The 21,708-nt window shown below is 44.7% G+C and overlaps 1 protein-coding gene and 1 non-coding gene across 2 annotated transcripts; one reads left to right on the top strand and one right to left on the bottom strand.

Moving 5' to 3' along the window:
* Positions 787-15,144, bottom strand: Pilrb1l4 (paired immunoglobin-like type 2 receptor beta 1 like 4). The gene is made up of 6 exons (XM_063271914.1): positions 15,079-15,144; positions 13,664-13,769; positions 12,981-13,367; positions 10,436-10,625; positions 8,654-8,684; positions 787-7,684 (listed from the first exon to the last, which is right to left on the bottom strand). Exons 1-5 carry the CDS (start codon positions 15,142-15,144, stop codon positions 8,672-8,674), a joined length of 762 nt encoding a protein of 253 aa, XP_063127984.1. The 3' UTR covers positions 787-7,684; positions 8,654-8,671.
* Trnag-acc (transfer RNA glycine (anticodon ACC)) lies at positions 16,010-16,084 on the top strand. Its single transcript has one exon. It is a non-coding gene; the product is annotated as a tRNA-Gly (tRNA).

The raw sequence follows: 21,708 nt of genomic DNA, 5'->3' as shown, positions 1-21,708 counted from the left end.
GAGATTTCACCTCACACCAGTCAGAATGACTAAGATCAAAAACTCAGGTGACAGCAGATGCTGGCAAGGATGTAGAGAAAGAGGAACATTTCTCCATTGTTGGTGTAACTACAAACTGGTACACCCACTCTGGAAATCAGTCTGGAGGTTCCTCAGAATATTGGACATTCCACTACCTGAGGAACCAGCCATCCTTCTCCTAGGCATATAACCAAAAGATGCTCCAACATACAACAATGCCACATGCTCCACTATGTTCATAGCAGCCTTATTTATAATAGCCAGAAGTTGGAAAGAATCCAGATGCCCTTCAACAGAGGAATGCATTTAAAAAGTTGTACATCGACACAATGGAATACTACTCAGCAATCAAAAACAATGTCTGCATGAAATTCATAGGCATATGGAATGAACTAGAAAATATCATCCTGAGTGAGGTAACCCAATCACAGAAAAACATACATGGTTTGCACTCATTGATATGTGGCCATTAGCTGAAAAGCTCGAATAGCCCAAGATGCAATCCCCAGAACACAGGAAGCTCAAGAAGAAGGATGACCAAAATTCAGATGTCTCTACTCCTCCTTAAAAGGGGGAACAAAAACATACATAGGAGGGGATATTGAGGCAAAGTTGAGAGCAGTGACTGAAGGAACGGCCATTCAGAGCTTGCCCCACTTCTGGCCCATATATATATATATATATATATATATATATATATATATATATATATATATATATCTCCACCAAAACTAGGTAAGATTGATGAAGTTAAAAAGTGCGTCCTGAAAGAGACCAGATCTCTCCTGAGAGACATAACCAGAGCATGTCAAATACAGAGGTGAATGCTAGCAGCAAACCACTGAATTGAGAATGGGATCCCCTGTGAGGGAATTAGAGGAAGGATTGAAAGAGCAGAAGGGGCTTACAACCCCATAAGAACAACAATGCCAACCAACCAGAGCTTCCAGGGACTAAAGCACTACACAAAGACTATACATGGGCTGATCCAGGGCTCCCATTGCATATATACCAAACCATAACCAAGGAGAAGTCCTTGGTCCTACCAAGGTTAGATCCCCCAGTGCAGACAAGTGTCGGGGGGGGCAGTAAAGGGGAGGGGATGGGGAAGACAGCCTTATGGGAGAGGGGGATGTGATAGGGGGCTTGTGGACAGGGAACTGGAAAAGGGAATAACATTTGAAGTGTAACTAAAGAAATATAACCAGTAAAAAAAGAAAGCCCATCAATTCTCATATTTGAAAATGGTGTGTGTTTAAATCTATTCCTGGCCAGGTTCTTGTTTTGAAACTTGTGACCATGACATCCCATGGCAGGACTGTGACAATCAGTCTAGACGTCCCAAGGCCCCTCCACAAAGGAGGCATCCCTAACATCTCAGACCAAGCCAATAGAAAGCATCTGCCTTTAGACCCCCCACCCCAATACATTTATAAGATTGTATCCATAAGGAATAAAGAGCATAAGTTATTTCACCAAAGCCATCTGAGGCTGCCTGTTTTACTGAACTGTAACACCCTAAGGGAAGAGTATTCTCTCCTGAAGCTTTTGTCACTGGAAGCTGCTCCAGCCTACTGCAGCGACATCCTGTTCTCATGCCCAAGTTCCTCTTAGTACTTTTTCCTACTGTTCCCTCAGGCTAGAAACACACATTGTGAATAAGTGTAGCCAGGGCAGAAGCCAACATCTCCCCACGTGGACCATAAATTTCCCTTGTAGCAAATCACAGATCCACTCTCCCTAAGTGTATTCAATCAGCGGTAAGCACCTCTGATGTTGAGTATGTTGGCTCTGTGTGAAACGTTGCTGTGGGCTTGTCTATATTTTTTCCCATTTGAGCAATGGAAAAGAACCTGGGAAGTCACATGACCATTTGAGCAACTGCATTAAGGGCCCCTTTCTGTGTGCAGTTGCCTGCGGTGTTGAGCTGAGAATGCACCACTTTGGATGACTACACAGATCACCATCATGACATCTTGCTGTGAGAACGCATCAGGGATGCTCAGAAGAAACATCACCCTTGCTTCCATGATCACTGTGCCCATAAGAGCTACTGAGTTCAACCTCAGAAGGCTTCGATGCAGTCACAACCACTGCAGACACCTCAGAGCTGCCCCAGGACACCTCACTTTAGCTACAACGAGCTTTGGTGGCCTCTCCATGGACCCAGTTATCTAGAACTAGTCTCATGGTATTGGGGATCATTTTCCCAATGCCTCATCAAAGGCCCATGAATAACACCCATTTGAGACTTGTGATTGTTAGACTGGAGTTACATCTGTTCCACACTGGAGCTATGGCTAAATGTGGTTGGTAGATCTTTATCCATGGGTCACTCTGGATGGTTTCTGGTGTTTCAACAGGTTTTCTGGGAGAGGCTGATCTGCTGACTATCAAATGTTAAGACAGAGTAGACATGGGAAAAAAGACCTGTCCTAGGAGATAACCCGGAATTCAGAATATCAACATGGCAGAAAATGAGAAAGTGAGTGTGTATAGCTAAACCTGTGAGGAAAGGAATCCCCACATGGGATTAAGCAACCCATGGTCTTTCACTGGATGTGAAACATAAGGGGATCAAGGCTCTGGGTGAGATGGAAATGGCTAGGGAGAAGGGATATATTATCAATCTATGGTTCTCAATTTGGAACATGGACCTTGTCCCTCTCCTGTGACTTGTATTCTGGAGACAGGCTGCAACTCACTTAGAGGTCTCATATGGGAGAAGAGTGTCTACAGAAACTTCCTGATAGATTGCTTGGAGTAAGACTTTTATTTGTTTGCCTGGTTCTTCTTCTGACCTCAATGTATGCAGGCAAGTTGAACTCAGGGCTGGAATGAAAGGAACTAAACTTATCTGTGTTGATGGGTTGACAGGATCTCTTCTAGATTGAATCCTGTTGAGAAACAGGCTTCTGTGTATTTCTATCAGTTAAGCAGCTGTCTTTTAGTTGGGTAACAAGGTCTATATGAAACTTATTGATTGATTATTGGTTATAGGATGACTGTGCATTATTGGCTTATGCTGAGGTTCTGAGGAACCTTCAATTGCCTGAGGAGGAATTCCAGGTGCTTGATGGACATGTGTCTATGGAGAGAGGGGAAGGAAGAGCTGTAATTCAGCCATCTTGTTATTACTTTTTCAAGGGTGGCAGAGGTGGCGGTGGTATGGGCTTCTTGGATCTGAACATGCAGACTAGAGCAAGCAGGGCACAGTCCTAACTTCTGCTGGTCACAGAATGAGATTTTCTGGTTTGAACTTGTCTTGATCTCAGTATTACTCTGAACCTACTCAAGTTTATTGATTTACGATTCCACATTTATTAAAAAATTTAAAAATTCACAGAGAACAGCAGTCAGGCTCTCAGGACCAGAGACAGACAGGATGACATGGTTTCTAAAGAGACGACATCAGAGCTGACATGGATTCTTAGGATGTGTCACACACAATCCTGAATCCATGGGCTCTTATTCCTATACAGGAGACAGGGAGGATAGTGGTATGCAGGGGGTGTGCCCTCAATCACTACTTTGAAGTAACTCACCTACCTGGTGCGAGATCCTGGCACCAGAAAGTCTGTTCTCTGAGGACAAACAGATGATGTCTTACCAGGGGTCTGTGAGTGATCCTGAGAGGCAGAGGACAATTGTCCACAGTCAGTTTTCTCCATGTACCATTTAAGTCACCAGGAATCACACCCAGGTCACTGTGCTAGGCAGCAGGCTCCATTTCCACTGAGATTTCTCACTGATTACACTGTTCATTAATATATCATTTTAAAATACTTCATTTAACATAAATTTATAAAAGGTTATGACCATAATTGACCATCTTGAGAAATCTACATTTTTTTTATATCATGGCACTCATCGGTTTGGGACTTACCAATTAGTCTTGAGTAGCTACATGGTCAGCCCCATGACTCTCCCTGTCTCTTGCTCATACAGGGCTGGGATTACAAATTCCTGCCATATCCCTGACTTATAGTGTGGCTGCTCTAAGTCAAACTCAGGTCCTGCTACCCATGTACACCTCTCTAGCTGAATCATCTCTCTTGCTACCTTGCATGCTTCTCATACTAAACTTCCTCAAAGGGTCTCAACCTGCCTTAGGGACAGGTGCTCAACTGACAGGTATTTAGGCTGTGGCTTGGCCAAGCTTGCCCTTAAATTTGTTATGTATTCAAGGATGATCTGGAACTCCCACAGATCCTCTCGTCTCTGCCTTCCATTAGTGGTGAATATAAGTGTGCACCATCCTGCTCCTTTGTTTCACAGTGGACAAAGAACATCATTTTCTGTCCATGACAGGCAAGAAAGCACTCTACCAGATGAACATCTTTGGGTCAGTGAAGTCTGTACAAATGTCCTCCTGGCCATGAGAACTCACCTCCAGATTCATCTGCCTTACTTTGTCTGTCTGAGGTTGTGGGCAGAAGGTCATCTGATAACTAACCCACCCAAGAAGGGGACTGGAACTGACAGAACTGCCATAAGTCAGCTGCTGGACCCCAGCATTTGTATACAACAGGCTCTGATGGGTTCTAAGGATGCCAAATACCCATTGTGCTCAGCTGCACTGCTGCCACCTGCTGGCTCCTTAATCCCAAGTCATGCTCTCATTTGGGACCGGAAGTCTGTGGTTTTGGGGTGCACACGGGGCTTTTGCATATCGCAGGACCACGGGGAATGTCAGCCTGCAGGGTTGGAATATGTGTGATGCTCAGGCACATGGGTCCCTACCCACACCACACACCCCAGAATGAATAATTGTTATTTAAAATATCATAACCCATGATAGACATACACATACATGCTTCAAGTCTGAATTTGGTAGGAGGAAGGCAGAGGCACATGGATCTCAGTGAGTTTGAAGCTTGCCTGGTGAAAGCTTGTATGGAAGAATAAACAAACAAACAAAAAAAAACCCAACAACATAAACCAAGGAATCCCAGCCAAACCTAAAATAGCCTATGTATCAAACTAAATACCAACCAATCAAAAACAGAAACACAAAATTTATGGTGAATTTGGATGGTGTTGCTAATTACCATACCTGAGGTTGTCCTCTGCACTTCTGTACACGAGCCCAAACTGACTTGCACACACGTGCACTGGATCTCAGAAACAAATCATGTAAGGATCCTTTCATAGCTGATCTGCCACCACATATTAACCCCGTATTTATTCTGACTAAACAAAGCTTCCCTATGTCCAGGCTCTGTTATTCTTCAGAATCTAGTTCTTTTCATTGTCTACAGCATTCGGACTCTGACTTTATACCCAATTAACTTATCCCATGACAGCAGAGGGAGAAAACAGGCTCAAACCTTCCTGTTTGTCTGTGGATGATTCAATTCCAGAACCATCCTTCAGATAATGCCTACTCTAGGCTCTGTGGGTTCAGTAGATACCCTCATAGATGAAACCTGTCCCTGTCTTCTCCAGTCTTTTCACTACTTCCTTACACACACTCTCATTGATCTCTCTTCCTTGGTGACAACACATAGATCCAGCGTCAAAGTAACACTCCGACTGGTGCCTGAGGAGAGTGGAGAAGCTAGAGAGGACGGCAGCTTGTGGTATATACAGGATGCACAGGCTGCAGCTTAATCTTTACAATAGCACAGCTGCCTGCTGCCATCTGACCTTGTGTTTCTTCCCTAGGATGACATCATCATCTTCATCTGCCTCACCTGCTCCTCAGCCTCAGATGAGCTCCTGCGTGAACCCCTACCCAGGGTGTTCCTGGAACTAGGCTCTATACTGTGCCCTAAAGGCCAGGTGAATGGGACTCGGGGAGGAGCTCAGACCCCTCCAACATCTGCTGATAGCCAAGAACAGAGACATTTATAAATGTGTCATCAAGCTTGTGGTCACAGAAGCAGACAAACTCCCACCCTCTCTCAGATTTATTATATTTAGGTTAAAACAAACCAAAACCAAAACAAATAAATGAACAAAAGCCAGAAATGTGTTAATCCCCTGGCATGGAGGTACATTTTATAGAATGCAGAAGGAGGAGATTTTCTGACTTTGAGGCCAGCCATTGTGTGTAAAGCAAGTTCCAGGAGAACTGACCTATATAATAGAGAAACCCCCTCCTCAGACACAGAAGGAAACAAAAACAAACATGCAAAAACTAAAGTATTGGCAGTCACAATTTTTTATGTAAATCTGGAGAGAATACTGGTGCTATATTCGAGTTCTCCATCTCTAACCAAAAGGGAGCTGAGGACCTTTATCCATGACCCTCTTTATTGTTTTCAGTTTTGTTAGGCTTTGCTGTTGATTTAAAGACAGAGTCTCATGCAACCCAGGCTGGCCTAAACTCAAGAGGTACCAAGAATAGCCTCCAATTCTGTGGTTCTCAAGCTTTGTAATGCTGTGATATTTCCTCATGTTGGGGTGACTCCAACCATAAAATTATTTCATTGGTAATTCATGACTTTGATTTTGCTACAGTTATGATCATAATATAAACATCTGATATTCAGGATATCTGAAATTTGACTCCTGTGAAAATGTCCTTCTAACTTCAAAGAGGTAGTGACCCACAGGTTGAGAACCAATATTCCAATTGACAATCTTCACATCACTACCTGTCAATAGTAGGGATGACAGGCATGTTTTGATTCCCAATTTCTTTTAGTACTTTTTTTTTTACCAATCATCTCAGTCTAGGGAACACACATACCAAACACTTGTCACCAGGGCAGAAACCAGTGTCAACTTCTAGTTGGCCCATAATGTTCCCTTTGGCACATCAGAGATACAGTCTGCCTAAATGTATTCAACTGGAGCTTAAGCACCTATGTTGTTGAGAACGTTGTTTCTTTATGTCTTTGCTCTGGTTTTGTCTCTTGATTTTCCCTCTTGAGCAATGAAAAAGGACCTGAGAAGTCACATTTGAGCAAGTGGATTAAGGCCCCTTCTCTGAGTACAGATGCCTGAGGCATGGACCTGACAAATGGACTCCTTGTTATGGCTGGGCAGACTACCATCATGGCATCCTGCTGTGAGAACCCTTCAGGAATGCTCAGAGAAAGTATCATCCCTGCTCCAAAGGTCCCTGTAGTCATGAGAGCTGCTGTGTTCAGTCTTAGGGTGTTAGGATGCAGTCACAACAGTAGATACCTCATAGCTGCTCCAGGAGGCTTCACTTTAGCCACATGAGTCTTGGTGACCTTTTCACGACCCCAAGTAGCTCTAGCTTGCCTCATGGGATTGGGAACAGTTTCCCCAATTACCCAGAAAACACCCATGGATGATACTCATTTGAGCCTTGTGATTGGTGAACTGGAGCTGTATTTGTGCCACTTCAATTATGGCTCACTGTCGTTGGTAGATCTGTATTGAGCATGTCCATGAACTTCTTCTGTCATGAGAAGCCTGGTTTCATTCCTCCTGGGTCACTCTGGATGGTTTTCTGTGTCCCCACAGGGTTTTATTAGAAGTTAATGTGCTATCAAATGTTAGGACAGATTGGACTTGCGACAAATGTCCTATTCCAGGAGAGAACCCAGAGTCCAGAATGCCGACATGGTAGGAAATGAGAATGTGAGTGCATACAGTTGAGCTTGTGAGGAAAGGAAGCCTTGGTCTGACACTTGATGTGTAGCATGTGGGGTGGGGGTCGGGCTTTGGATGAGATGTCTGCCTCCTGAAATTAAGGAAGAGGTGAACCTTGATTATCAGGATGTTGGTTTCAATGCAGACTATTTTCCTTATATCTATCCCAGTGACCCACATCATAGACACAGTGTGCCACTCTCTACGTTGTGTTATGAGGGGGCTCAGGAGAGACATGGAGATGGATTGCGGGAAGTGAGGTATTTATTAAAAGTGTCAATAAGTCCATGAGCAGAGAACGAAGAGCACAGTCAGGCTTTCAGGCCCAGAGACATACGATATGAAGTTGGTCCCAAGCAGAGGGTTTCAGAGACCATGTGGCAGAAGTGGGGGTTATCCAAGTATGGTGATCTTTCACAGCAGAACTTTGCAGCCATGAGCTCTGATTCCCAGAGAGAATCACATGGGAGTTTGTGGGATGCAGGGTGTGTGATCACCAATAACTACTTTGATATAAACTCACCTCCCTGGTGAGAGATCCTAACACTGGGAGGTCTCTTATTTGAGGAAGAAGGGATGATTTCTTATCTGGAGCCTGTGGATGACCATGAGAGGCAGGTGACGATTGTCCTGAGTCAGTTTTCTTTATAATCCATTTCTCTAACTGGAACTCACTGTTTTTGTTCATTAATATGTAATTTAAAATATTTCACATGAATTTATTTTAGAAAATGTTATGACCATGACTTATCACCTTGAGAAACCTCCCTAGTTTTTAAAGTCATGATCTTTCATAGGCCTGAAACTCACCAATTGTTCTAGACTAGGTGTTCAGCCATCCTGTGACTCTCACTGTCTCTTGCTTGACCAGGGCAGGACTTGCAAATTCTAGCCTCATCCCTGGCTTATAATGTGTGAGCTCTGGATACATCAAACTCAGGCCCTCCTACCCATATCCCCTGCGTTTCTGACCAAATCATCTCTCTGGCTCCCTTCCATTCTTCTCATAATAAACTTCCCAACAGCCCCTCATCTGTCCTTTGAGATGACAGTCACTCACCTGGCTGGGGTTTAGGTGTTACTCTGCTGGCCTGTAGGAGAAGAAACTGTGTCAGTGTGTCAACCATGCTGGTTCTCAGTCCTGCATTTCCGCTGTTCTCTGAGTTCAGATAAAATTAGGGGACATGGACACCAAACAGCTCTGCAGCAGCCAGGCAGATACAGGTCTGACAATCACCAGGACCTGAGTCCAGTAGTCAGCAGACCTTTACAACACTGCAAATCAGAGCAATGAACTAGTGTACCAACCCACTTCTATTTCTTCCTCTTCTTTTTTCCCTCTTCTCTGACCTCTTGACACATCTCTGCTTTCTTAGCTCTGTTCACATATTTCCCTTTTGCCTTTCTGGAATCTGGCTCTCTAGTTCTTCCTTTGAGTGTAGGCTCCTGCACCCTGCAGACTCAATCTCATGGTTTGAATTCTGGTGAGTCTCTGTTGCCTCCCTGGCTGCTGCTTTTCCACCTCTCACTTCTTCTACTTACGGTAATCGAAGGCAGAGCCTGTCTGAAACTGTCCCATGCACATTTAAATGATCATTTGTAAACTTTCATTACACTTCAACATGTATGCATCTCCATCCTTATCCTGTAGTCCCACAACTTTCAATCTGCTCTGACCTCAGTCCACACGTAGGTATTGTGTTGTGTGTGCAAGGTCTTTGGAGCCCAGTCGCCTACAGTTTGCTGTGTAACCATAGATATCCTTGGACCCATGATTCTCCTGTCTGCATTTTCCGAGGGCTGAGATTATTGTGTCTCCCTCTGTGCCCCCATTTTTATTTCTTAGACTACACACCAATTTTTGAAAACAAATCATTTATTATTACAAAAATGCTATTGGATTTTGAAAAAGAACTTCATTGTATTTTCAGGTGAATGTGTGTGTGTGTGTGTGTGTGTGTGTGTGTGTTTTGCAGGGACTTAGTGTATAAAATTTTCCATTGTGCAAATATTCTTACATTTATAAGACTTCCCTAATGTTTCTTTTTAAATTCACTTTGAACAGAGCATAACCACATGTGAATATTTGCAAATGTGAACAATCATGTGCTACTGGCGGACCACCTTGGGCATTGTCCTTTAGGAGCTGTCCTCTCTAGATTGTGAGTCAGGTCAGTCATTGGTCTCACGCAGTAGGTAAGGTTGGCAGCCCAGGGAGCCAGAGCGATCCTATTGTCTCCACCTGCCCAAGCATCTGACAACTCTTGTTGTGGCTCCTGGGATGATACTCATGTCCCTGTTTGTGGAGCAATCACTTCAACTGAGACACTTCAATGGGTGTTCCATACTTTTTCAGGGGGGTTAGGTTTCTAGTGTTCAACTCTTTTACTTGTTGTAGTGTTAGGTTCTCCATACACATTTCTTCTGTTTGTGGCTTTATTACACACCAGACTCTTAATTTCCATTTTAGTCACACATACCCAACTAAAGAGGTGTCTCTTTTTATAGCTATCTCTGCCTTTAACATGTTGTCTGCTTGTGCTGGTATACTCTCAGGTACGCGTCATCAGCTATAGCTCTTTCCAGTTAAGCAGTCAGCTCCTGTGTCTCCTGCATGCCTCTTTGAATTCCTTCAGAGCAGGCTCTGTGTTCATCTGCATTTGCTACTCTAATTTCCAGGTGGTCTGGAAGGACATCAGGATCCAGGAATGCAGTCCTTGGGGAGTTCCAGCACCTTTCTTTCCTTCTGTTCTCTTTACTGTGCACTGCCCTTCTCCATCTCCCACAGCTGAGAACACTCCCCGTGGGGAAGCTCGGGTGAAACTTGTCCTGGACCACTTACCTTTTCTTCCACCACAGGAAGATCATCCATCCGTAGAGGGGGATGATGACTACAACTTTGGCCACAACCATCCCAACCATGGCTCCCAGGTTCAGCAGTGAAGGATTCCTCTGGCCCCTTATGTCCTCCAGGCCAGCTGTGGGGTCTGCAGAGGTGATGATGGAGGGGGTCCTCATGGTAGTACTGAGAGCTGTGGAGAGATGAGAAGTGAGCAGATCACTCCTGAATGAGGGAGGGATAGGTGAATGTCACATCTTGTCTTCTGTTGCATGTGGGATGGGGAAGAGCTAGAATTTCTCACAGGGAAGGGAACACATGCTTAAGGCTGAGACTCAAGGAGAATAAGCATAAATACACAGTCCACAACTATCCTGGCTGTGTCCATATTTCCATTGGGACACAGATAAATAAGTTTGAGAAATACAATGATTTTTTTTACACTTATATATATGTAACATACAGATACACTTATTTCATACAGTGCTTGTTTCTTGGGCCACAGAGCCTGAGTTTGGTCCCTAAAATACATTTCAAGCACCCGGTGAAGTGTGCATGACCCTTGATCCTAGCCCAAGGGACAGTGGCATGCAGAGCTCTGAGAGTGGACAATTAGCCTGATCTGTGTGTCTAGTTCCACACCAAACACAGCCAAATGAGCTGTAATCCTAGTACTGAGGAGGTGGAGACAGAATTGTCTCTGTGGCTCATTCAGTGCCAACCTAGCCTCCATGGGAAACTTAAAGCCAGTGAGAGGGTCTATCCCCCAAAATAAGGTGGCTGAATACCTCAGGATCTCCTCTAGCTTCTACATACATAAACACATAAACATATAAACATAAACAGAAACACACACACACATACACACACAGACCATGACTTTCAAGCACAGATACATACAGACTTTCACACACACACACACACACACACACACACACACACACACACACACACACAGAGAGAGAGAGAGAGAGAGAGAGAGAGAGAAACAGACACAGACACAGACACAGACACAGAGACACAGAGAGATGGAAACTTACACACACAAACACACACACACAAACACACACACACAAACACACACACACAAACATACACACACAAATCTGGCTTTACAGACCCACCAGTTCATACACAGTGAATATACCACAATGTTTATGTGTGTAGCTCAGTCCAGGGAAGAATACATTCCTTTGCTTCACACACATAACTAAGAATAATTTCCCAAACATTTACCTATTTTTGAATTCTAGACCCGTGGTTCTCGACCTGTGCATTGTTATTCCAACATGGATTGCATATCAGGTAATAGACATGTCAGGTGTTTAATTGTGATTCATAACAGTAGGATAATTAAAGTTATGAAGTAGCAATGATATACTTTTATGCATGTGGGTCCCCATAACATACAGAATTGTATAAAAGATCTACAGCTTTAGGAAATTAGAGAATGACTGAGCTAGACACATATATGAAATGGCTCCTTTCTCTCTGATTGCAGGCAGCTGCTGACTCTACTACAGGTCAACATGTTAGCTGTAGCCTGCACAGGTAACTGTGCTGTGGGTGTCCTCTTATAGGTTGTCCTAAGTACAGTCAAGAGCCACCTCTGGATGTGGTGACATATGCTCTAATGTCAAGACTCAGGAGGCAGAGGCAAGACAGATTGCTGTGAATTTAAGGCCAGATGGGTATATATTGTGAGTACTAGGACAGCCAGGACTACATGCTGAGACACCAACACAAAATAAATAGAAAAAGACAGAAAGAAAGAAGGAGAAAAAACAGGAAATAAAGAAGTATTCACATAAAAAGTGGGGTTTTGGGGAGCAACAGAGAAAGGTTGTAAGCAACAATGCACAACACACAGTTCCCAGGTTCTGCTGGTCCATATGCAGGAACACACAGTCACTACACTGGGCTCAGGGATCCCAGTACAGGGGACTGCATTTCCTTCTGCATCAGAGGGGCTGGAGGGATCAGAAGACAGAATGGACACATAATGGAAATGGCGATATTTTCTTATTCACTTTCTAATGACTGAAGAGACTGGGGAGAGAAGAAAGATGTGTCCTGGGGAACTATGAGGTGAAATGAGGGACTGTGGTGACATGTGGCAGTTAAAGTTAGACCAGAGGACACCAGAACATCCATGGTCCCTACTATAAGTTCTGAACTGAAGTTGGAGCTGTATGTAGATGCTGCATACAGGGACCAATTGGAGCCCTGCCACAGGAGAGAGTCAGCTACACCCTGGAGAAGCTCATTCACCTTGAGGTCATGGGTCAAAGTGGGCAGGACTGTAGTTAGATTTGGAACAGTAAGGGTGTGAGCAATGGTATACTGAAGCTTAGAGTTAGGTCTGGTTCTGTCTGAGCAGAGGCTGACAGATATAGGAGGCTGCAAAGACTTGTCACAACTACAAAGTAAAGATTTTTTTGCAGATATTTGAACAGATCCAAGGGAACGTAATATGAAAGGAAGATCAGAGTTGTGAAGCCTGAGGTGACAGTAGGAAACAAGAAAGCCATGTGCCATGGTTGCTCACCATGTGTAATATTGAGTTTTGTCCCAGGAATAGACTGCCAACACTTCATGCCTTCTGTTGTTTGCAGACAAACTTTGCTGAAGTATATGGCCTGGTCATTCTCCTTCAAGTTCAGGATTCTGTGGACTCCGGATGTTTGACCCTGTGTCCAGTTTAGGATGAGCCGGTCCTTGAAGTGCTCATGAATGAAAGATAGAGTGGACTTGTAGATGAATTCCCCATGGAAGTTCTTCCATCTCCAGGCTATGCTCATCTGTGGATCCTTGGCCAACTCCCAGGGGAAGTAGAATGAGAAGGGGATCTCAATGGAGCTGCCTTGGAATCCATTGAGGACAGCTGGTTGGTCAACACCATAGTCCTGCATTTTTTGATATCCTGCTGAGTTCCCTGGGAAGGACAGGGAGAATCTGAAGCCACTGCAGGGATTTAAAGGACAACCCTGATCATCCTGAGTCTTCATCTGCAGGGAGGGGTGGGACACAGGGCAGGACTGTCCCTATGACTGCAGGGACAGCAAAAAGAAAGAAGGGTTGGATTGTGATCACTTTGAAGGTTGAACTCTTATGTCAGAGAGGGCCTGGCTGGCTCCTCTACCAGACACTCTACACAAGACACCCACTTTTCCCAGCCACTCTGTCCCCTCCTCTGGTTCAGTCCCTGCTAATGAGGTCCCCACCACTCACCAGTGTGCAGACATGCTGCCAACAGCAAAAGAAGGAGAGTCTGAGCCACAGCCAGATTCCGTCCAGGAAGTGAGGGCAGCCGGGTTGTCAGGAAGGCATTGATGCCCTGCTAGGGACACTGGGGCACTCAGCAGTCCAGAGAGAATCAGGGTAAAGTGATACACATGCTTGGACCTTCTCAAGTGGAGGACTGAGTTGGGCAGGACCTCTCCATCTCCACCTCCTTGTGGCCAGCAACTTCCTTATTGATCTGGCTTCTGCTTTTCCCATATTGCAGAAGATCCGCTCTTGTGGTTACTGACAACATAACAGGGCTCTTGGGCCTGCATTTTTGGCTGGGAGACACACCCTAGTCCTTGGCATGGTTGGCTCTCTTCTTTTCCACCTTGACTGTCTGCCTTATCTACTTTATTCCATTTCCTAAGTGGCTTGTTAATCACTCTGCCCCTTTCCTCTATATTTCCTCTATTCCTTCCCTCTCCATCTCAATCTCTTCTGTATTATGTCTCCCACCATGATGGTTACTGTGTCTCTCTAATAATCTCACATAATGAAGTGGTCAGTCTCTTAACCACTTCAGACATAATGAAGAAGGTGGTGATGAGAAAACACTTTCAGTCCCCCTAGCACAATGACCTCCCCTTATCATTCTCCTCCTTCCCCCTCCCTGCACCCCAGCTGTGCTTTGGCATTTTTGTGTCTTTTAGGTGCCCCTCACAGTGCCCCGGCAGAACCAAGTCCTGGTTGACTCTCTTTTGACTTGGCCTGCTCCCTGTGGCACAGTCTCCAACTTCCCTGGGCAAGAGGACAATGACTCTAAATCTAATCAAGTTTTTAAAGAAGCCTTTCTACCAGCATCCCATTCCTCTCTCTCTCCACCAACATAACAGTCACTCATAACAGGATAGCAAGGATCACAGAAGCCATGGCAGAAGTCACATGACTATCACATGGCTGATTGACTGGATGTTAGTCACATTGAGTTATTATAGTCTTCCTTTCCTCACAGAGACTTCCATCGGCTGACTCAGTGCAGCCTCTGAGGAGGCTCTTTTCATAAAGCTCTTGACTGACTCTCTCTTGTTACAGTTGCTTTCTTTAGAAAGTTATTCCAGGAATTTCTTTGGAATAAATGGGAAAAGAAGGCTCAGAGAAGCCATGTGTCTGTCACTCAAGACATAATGCCTGGGATATGTCTGACAGTGGACACAGCTGGCCTGTGACTTGGGTGAAGACATGAGAGGTGGGAGCAGAGGCTGTGGGGGCCTCAGCACTTGTTCTATGGAGGTTCTTCCTACCCTTCCCCAGGACACAATGACATCAGCATTCTGAAGGGCAGGAAGACATGATTGTATCAGAGGAAGTGACATTATTATCTCTGTAGCATGTGCAGAGGCATCATCCCATTTCCTTACTTTCCTGGCATTGGCTGCCTTGTCCAAGTTTCCCTGAAGCTGGCTATGTAGGCTGCCCTCTCTCATGTCTGCTTCTCTGTCCTACTTGTGTTCCTGTGCTCCTCAGATACATTGTCCTGAGCCAGAAACAATCTCTCATGGCCTCCCTGCCAGCTGCACATATCCATAGTACCCTTGGAGACACTGAGGCACAGAACCTTTGGGATGAGTTGGCCATACATGGAAGGTCTAGGGCTACGGTCCTTGTCACAAAGAATTGTGTGTGTGTGTGTGTGTGTGTGTGTGTGTGTAAGTTTTATCTCAAGTAGCCCAAGCTGTTACTTGAACTTTTTATCTAGCTAAAGATGACCATGAAGGACTACAGATCCACCTACCTTGACTTCCCATGAACAGGGACTACAGGTGAGCACCATCAGGTCCCTTTATCTCCTGTAGGACATAAAATGTTTACTTCTGTGCATGCCAGGCCAGCTCTACCACATGAACCACATTCTTAGCTGCAGTGAGGTCTGTGAGGATGCCCTCCTGGTCCTGAGTCCTCACCTCTAGATTTCATCTGCCTTTCCTTTACTCTCTGGGGCCTCTGGGCAAACACCATTGCTGACTCATGCAAGAAGGGGATGGACCTGATGAGGCTCTCATATGTCATGTGCTAAGCCTCAGTATTTTTACACAATAGGCCCTGGTGAGTCTACAGGATCCCAGCTGCCCCTTGTGCCCTGCTCCACTGCTGTCACCTACTGGCTCCTTAATCCTGAGTCATGGGTCTGTCCTAGTTTCATGTTTTGGACTCAATTGAATTTCTATTTGAACCCTGCTATGGGAAGAGACAAATGAATATCTCTGAGTTTGAAGCCAGTCTGGTCTATGTATCCAGTTTCAGGGCAGCAACACTACATAGTAAAAATTTGTCTCAAAAAAAAATCTAGGGTTTGTGGATTTAGCTCAGTGGTAGAGCACTTGCCTACCAAGCGCAAGGCCCTGGGTTCGATCCCCAGCTCCAAAAAAAAAAAAAAATCTAAACCAAACCAAACAAACAAAAAACAAGAAAACCAAAACCAAAACCAACCAAAACCCAAGAAAACCAAACCAAACCAAACCACTACCACCACCACCACCACCACCAACACCACCGCCAACAACAACAAAATCCCACATATCAAAATGCCAAGAAACCAAGCACAGAAACCAAAGGTTGATAGTGCAATAGGGTGGTGTCCCTAATCATAACGAACGAGGGTGTCCTCTGGACTCTATATATCTGAACACACAATTACTTATATATGCATGAACCTGAGTGTGCACATAGGCTCTCTCTCTCTCTCTCTCTTTCTCTCTCTCTCTCTCTCTCTCTCACACACACACACACACACACACACACACACATACACACACTCACACATATACACTCACACACTCATAGAAACACACACTCACACATTCTCTTTCTCTCTCTCTCTCACTTTTTCTCTCTCTATCTCTCTCTCACACACACATACAGAGAGACAGAGACAGAGATCATTCAAGGCACCTTTGACAGCTGATCAGCTTCCACAACTTTCCCCAGTCTTCATCCTGAGCAAACATGACCTCCCTCAGACCAGCCTCAGTGACTTTTAAGAGTCCACTTTCTGACAAGTCCACAGTACTGAGTATCTGATTTTGTGCCCAAATTGATTATCCCATGACAGTGATGAGAGAGAACAGGCTCAAGGCTTCCTATTTCTCTCTGACCTCTCCCATTGGAGAAACATCTCTCAGATAACACATACTGCAGGCGATGTGGGCCCTGACCCAATAGATAACCTCAGATGAAAAGTAGGATGGTATCCTACTTTTCTCCTCTCCATTTGTGTCACACCCCCTACCTACACACTTCTTGATTTCTCTTCCCTAATGACAACACACAGACCTCAAGGAAACTCAAAGTACCCTACTCAGACTGTGGGCTGAGTAGAGTGGAGAAGCTAGAGAGGGTGGAGGAGGGATGATGGCTGGAGGTGCAGACAGGAAGCTGAGGCTGCAGCTGAAGCTTTACAATAGCACAGCTGCCTGCTGCCATCTGATCTCGGGTTTCTCCCTAGGATGACGTCGTCATCTTCCTCTTCCTCATCTGCTGCCCAGCCTCAGCATGAGCACCCCCTGTCACCCTGTCCAAGGGAGTCACCAGGAAGTGGGTCTACACTGTGTCCTAAAGGTCCAGTGAGTGGGATTGGGGGACTAGCCCAGTCTCCTCTGGTAAGACGTCTGCCAACTTCTGCCGATAGCCAAGGACAGAGGCATTTATTAATGAATCATTGAGTTTGTGGTCACAGAAACAGAGAGACTTTCACTTCTCGCTGTGTTAGTGCTAGGTATGTAGCTTAAAAGCAAAACAACAATAAGCAACCCCCCAAAGAAACTGAAAACTACTAATAAACCAAGCATGGTAGTGGAACACTTCATCCCATTTTGGAAGATGCAGCAGCCATCCCGTCTCTGAATTTGAGGCCTGACTTGGTCGACAAAGCAAGGTCCAGCACAGTCAGATCTATAAAGTGGAAAGACCCCTTTCTCAAAAACAAAAAGAAAACAAGAGCAAACAAATAACATACTCTAAAGTATTATAGTCACAATTTTTATGTAAATCTGGAGAGAAAACTGGTATCATCTTCAAGTTCTCCATCCTCAATAGAAAGGGAACCACCAGATGACCTTTCTCCATGACCTCTCTGTGTTGTTTGAAGTTTGGGTTGGCTTTGCTGTTGGTTTCAAGACAAAGTCTCCTGTAACTGAGGGGGCCTCTAACTCAAGAGTTCCTAAGTATAGCTTCAGTTTCAGTGGTTCTCAAGTTTCATAATGCTGGGTTCTCATAAGCGTCATAATTTCCTCATGTTGGGGTGACTCCACCCATAAAAGTATTTCATGACTGTGGTTTTGTGACTGCTATGATCTTAATATAAACATCTGATATGCAGGATATCTGTTATGCAACCCTTGTGAAAACCTCTTTCTACTCTCAAGGAGGTGAGGACTCACAGGTTGAGAACCAGTGCTCCAACTGATTTATCACCTTGAGGAATCCCTGTTGTTTTTAAAGACGTGATCTTTCTTTGGCCTGAAACTCATCAATAGGCTAGACTACACAGACCGCCAATTGATGACACTGTTTCCTGTCTCTTTCTTGGACGGGGCTGCGATTGCAAATTTCTGGCACATCTCTGGGTTGTAACGTGTAGTCTCGGGATCAAACTCAGGTCCTCCTACCCATGTCCCGTGCTTTTCTGACTGAATCCTCTCTATGGCTCCCTTGCATGTCTGTCATAATAAACTTTCCCACATTCCCTCAGTGCCCCTTGAGATCACAGGTTCTCACCCTGCTGGGGATTAGGCTTTACTCTGCTAGTTTGTAGGAATAGATACTGTGTCAGTTTGTCAGCCATGCTGGTTCTCAGTCCTGCCTCTCAGCTGATCTCTGTGTTCAGACAACAGGAGGGGACCAGGGTAGCAAACAGCTCTGCTGCATCCAGGCAGGGACAGAACTAAGACTCACCGGGACCTGAGGGTAGTGGTCAGTTGATCTGTACAACACAGCAAGTCAGAGCAATGCCTACTAGTGTACTGACTCATTTCCCTTCCTTTCCCCTTCCCTTCCGTCCCCCTGCTCTAACCTCTTGACACATCTCTGCTTTCTCTGTTCTCTCCACACTATGTGTCCCCTTTGCCTTCATGGAATCTGAATCTTCAACTCTCCCTCTTGATGCAGGCTACTACCGTCCTGCAGATTCAGTCTCAGGGTCTGAAGCTCAGTCAGACTTCTGCTGTCTGTCAGGCTGCTGCTCTTCCACCTCTCAGCTCTTCTACATAGTAGTGGAGGGCAGAGCCTGTTTGAAACAGTGGGATGCACATTTAAATGTTTATTTGTAAACTTCCATTACAGGCTACCATCTATGCATCTGTGTTCTTATCCTGTAGTCTTCTAGTTCCCATGGCTTTAAATCTGCTCTGACCTCAGTCCATGCTTGGCTCTTGTGCTGTGTGTTCAGTGGAGCACATTGTCCTACAGCTTGCTGTAACTGCTGATGTCCTTGAACTCCTGATCCTCCTCCCTTCCCTTCCCTAGTGCTGGGATTATGGCATCCCCCAATTTGTACCCATTACTCTTTCTTAAAATACTTACGAGTTTTAGGAGACAAAACATTTAATTTTATAAAAATGCAATTGGAATTCAAAACTGAACTGCATTGTATTTTTAGTGTTTTTGTGTTGTAAGGAGAGAATTTTCCTTTCTATATAGAATTTTCCATTCTGCAAATATACTTTTGCTTTTAGTATTTCCCTAATGTTTTAAAAACTTTACTATGTCCAGTTTGTTTCCACATGTGCATATTTGCATATGTACACACATGTGGATGATAGAGGAAAACCTTGGGCATTGCCCTTTGGGAGGTGTCTTCTCTAGATTGTAAGACAGGTCAGTCATTGGTCTCACCCACTATGTAAGGCTGGCAGCTCATTGAGCCCCCACGATCCTAGTGTCTTTGACTGTCCAATCATCTGACAACTCTTTATATGGCTCCTGGGATGATGCCCATATCCCTGTTTGTGGGACAAACATTTCAACTGAGCCAAAAGCTCAGATGGTGCTTTGTAATTTTGTTCAGGAGTGTTAGGTTTCTAGTGTTCAACATTTTTTTTTGCTTCTTGTAGTTTTAAGATCTCCCTCCACATTTCTGACTGTTTGTGAGTCTATTACACACCATGCTTTTAATTTCCATTTTAGTCTCACATGCCCAACTCAAGAGGTGTCCCTTTTTATAGCTATCACTGCCTGTAACATGTTGGCTGCAAACGCTGGTCTACCCTCAGATCTTCTTTAACAGCCACAGCTCTTTCCAGATGAGTAGTCAGCCCCTGAGGCTCCTGGTGCCTCCTTGAATTCCTTAAGAGCAGGCTCTGTGTTCATCTGCATTTGTTCCTCTAATTTCCAGGTGGTCAGGAAGGACAGCAGGTTCCAGGGATACAATTCTTGAGGAGTTCTGGCACATTTCCCTCTTTCTGTTCTCTTTACTCTTCCCTGCCCTTCTCTATCTCCCACTGCTGAGAACACTACCTGAGGAGAAGCTCATGTGAGGCCTGTCCTGGACCACTTACCTTTGTTTCCACCACAGGAAGATCATCTAAGGGACAAGATGACCACAATTTTGGCCATGACCATCCCAACCCTGGCTCCCAGGTTCAGCAGTGAAGGATTTCTCTGGCCTACTCTGTCCTCTAGACCAATTGTCTTGAGTGCAGAGGGGATGATGAAGGGGTTCTTCTGCTCACACATCCCTGGGTTGTAACATAGTGGTGCTGAATGCTGGGGAGAGTTGAGAAGTGAGCAGACCCTTGCTGGATGAGGGAGGAATGGGTGAGTGTCACATCCTGTCTCCTCTGTGGGATGTGGGATGGGGAACAGCTCTTAGAAGTTCACACAGGGAAAGATACAGATGTTTAAGGCTGAGCATTTTTATTGGAAAGTAAGCTCAAATGCACAGTCCATAACTGTCCTGGCTGTGTGTCCACAGATTTTCAATGGGTCACAGATAAGAAAGCCAGTGATTTTTTTGTACATAATTGTATGAAACATACAGATATGATCAGTTCATAGGGAGTTTGCTGCTTGGGCTTTGGAACTAGATTTGATCTCTAGTTTCCATATAAAGAGGCCAGCAAAACCTTTAATCTTAGCAAAAGAGACAGTGACAGGCAGTGCTCTGTGAGTGGACAGTTAGCCTGGTCTGTGTGTCTAGTTAGCCTGCTCGATGTGTCTAGTTCCACACCAAACAGAGCTGAGCGATCTGTAATCCTAGGACTGAGGAAGTGCAGACAGGCTTGTCTGTACAGCTCACTGGCCAGTCAATCTAGCCTCCACGGGAAACTTGGAGTCAGTGAGAGAGCCTGATGCAAAAAATGAGGAGGATGAGACCTTAGACTCTCCTCTAGCTTCAACATGGATAAACCAATACATGCACACAAAGACAGACACACAGAAACACACACACATAGACACACATACAGGTATATTTTATGCTTTTACTTTACAAAATGATAATAGTTGTGCTCACTTTTATTTGAGATAAAGTTTTTTTTTAAATTAGACAGAAAGGGTGAAATATAGGTTGATGTCATTATGTAGGTGAAGGCAGGTATAGGATAGAATGAGTCCTGCAATTAGATAAAAAGGAAGGCTGGGTAGGAGAAAAGTTTTAGAGGAGGAGAAGACTGGAGCAGGAGGGAAGGCAGCCGAGGGAACATGGTGGCGGAGGTTGAGATTTTTCCACATTTACCAGTTGTTATGACTATTCTTAAGGGATGGATGTGTACAGGATTTTATGTGTCTAGATGAGCAAATTATATCTTATTTAGGTGGACATTTATATCTTATCAATTGGATCAGAGGTTATTGTGCTGTGTGTTCTTTCTTGTGGTGATTTAATTGAGTTCAAGAGATTGTGTGGTGACTGGACACACTGGGCTACCATGGAATCAGGATGTGTACGTCTGGCACCGTGTCAACCTGTCTTGGGAACTAGATGGCTGGAGAGATTGTTGCTAGGCAAAGAGAGTAGCCATCGGCAGTGTGATATGGGATGGAACATAGTGTGT

This window comes from Rattus norvegicus, chromosome 12, assembly GCF_036323735.1.
Source record: "Rattus norvegicus strain BN/NHsdMcwi chromosome 12, GRCr8, whole genome shotgun sequence".
In the NCBI taxonomy this organism is placed as follows: domain Eukaryota; kingdom Metazoa; phylum Chordata; class Mammalia; order Rodentia; family Muridae; genus Rattus; species Rattus norvegicus.
This window is presented reverse-complemented; position numbering and strand designations above follow the sequence as displayed.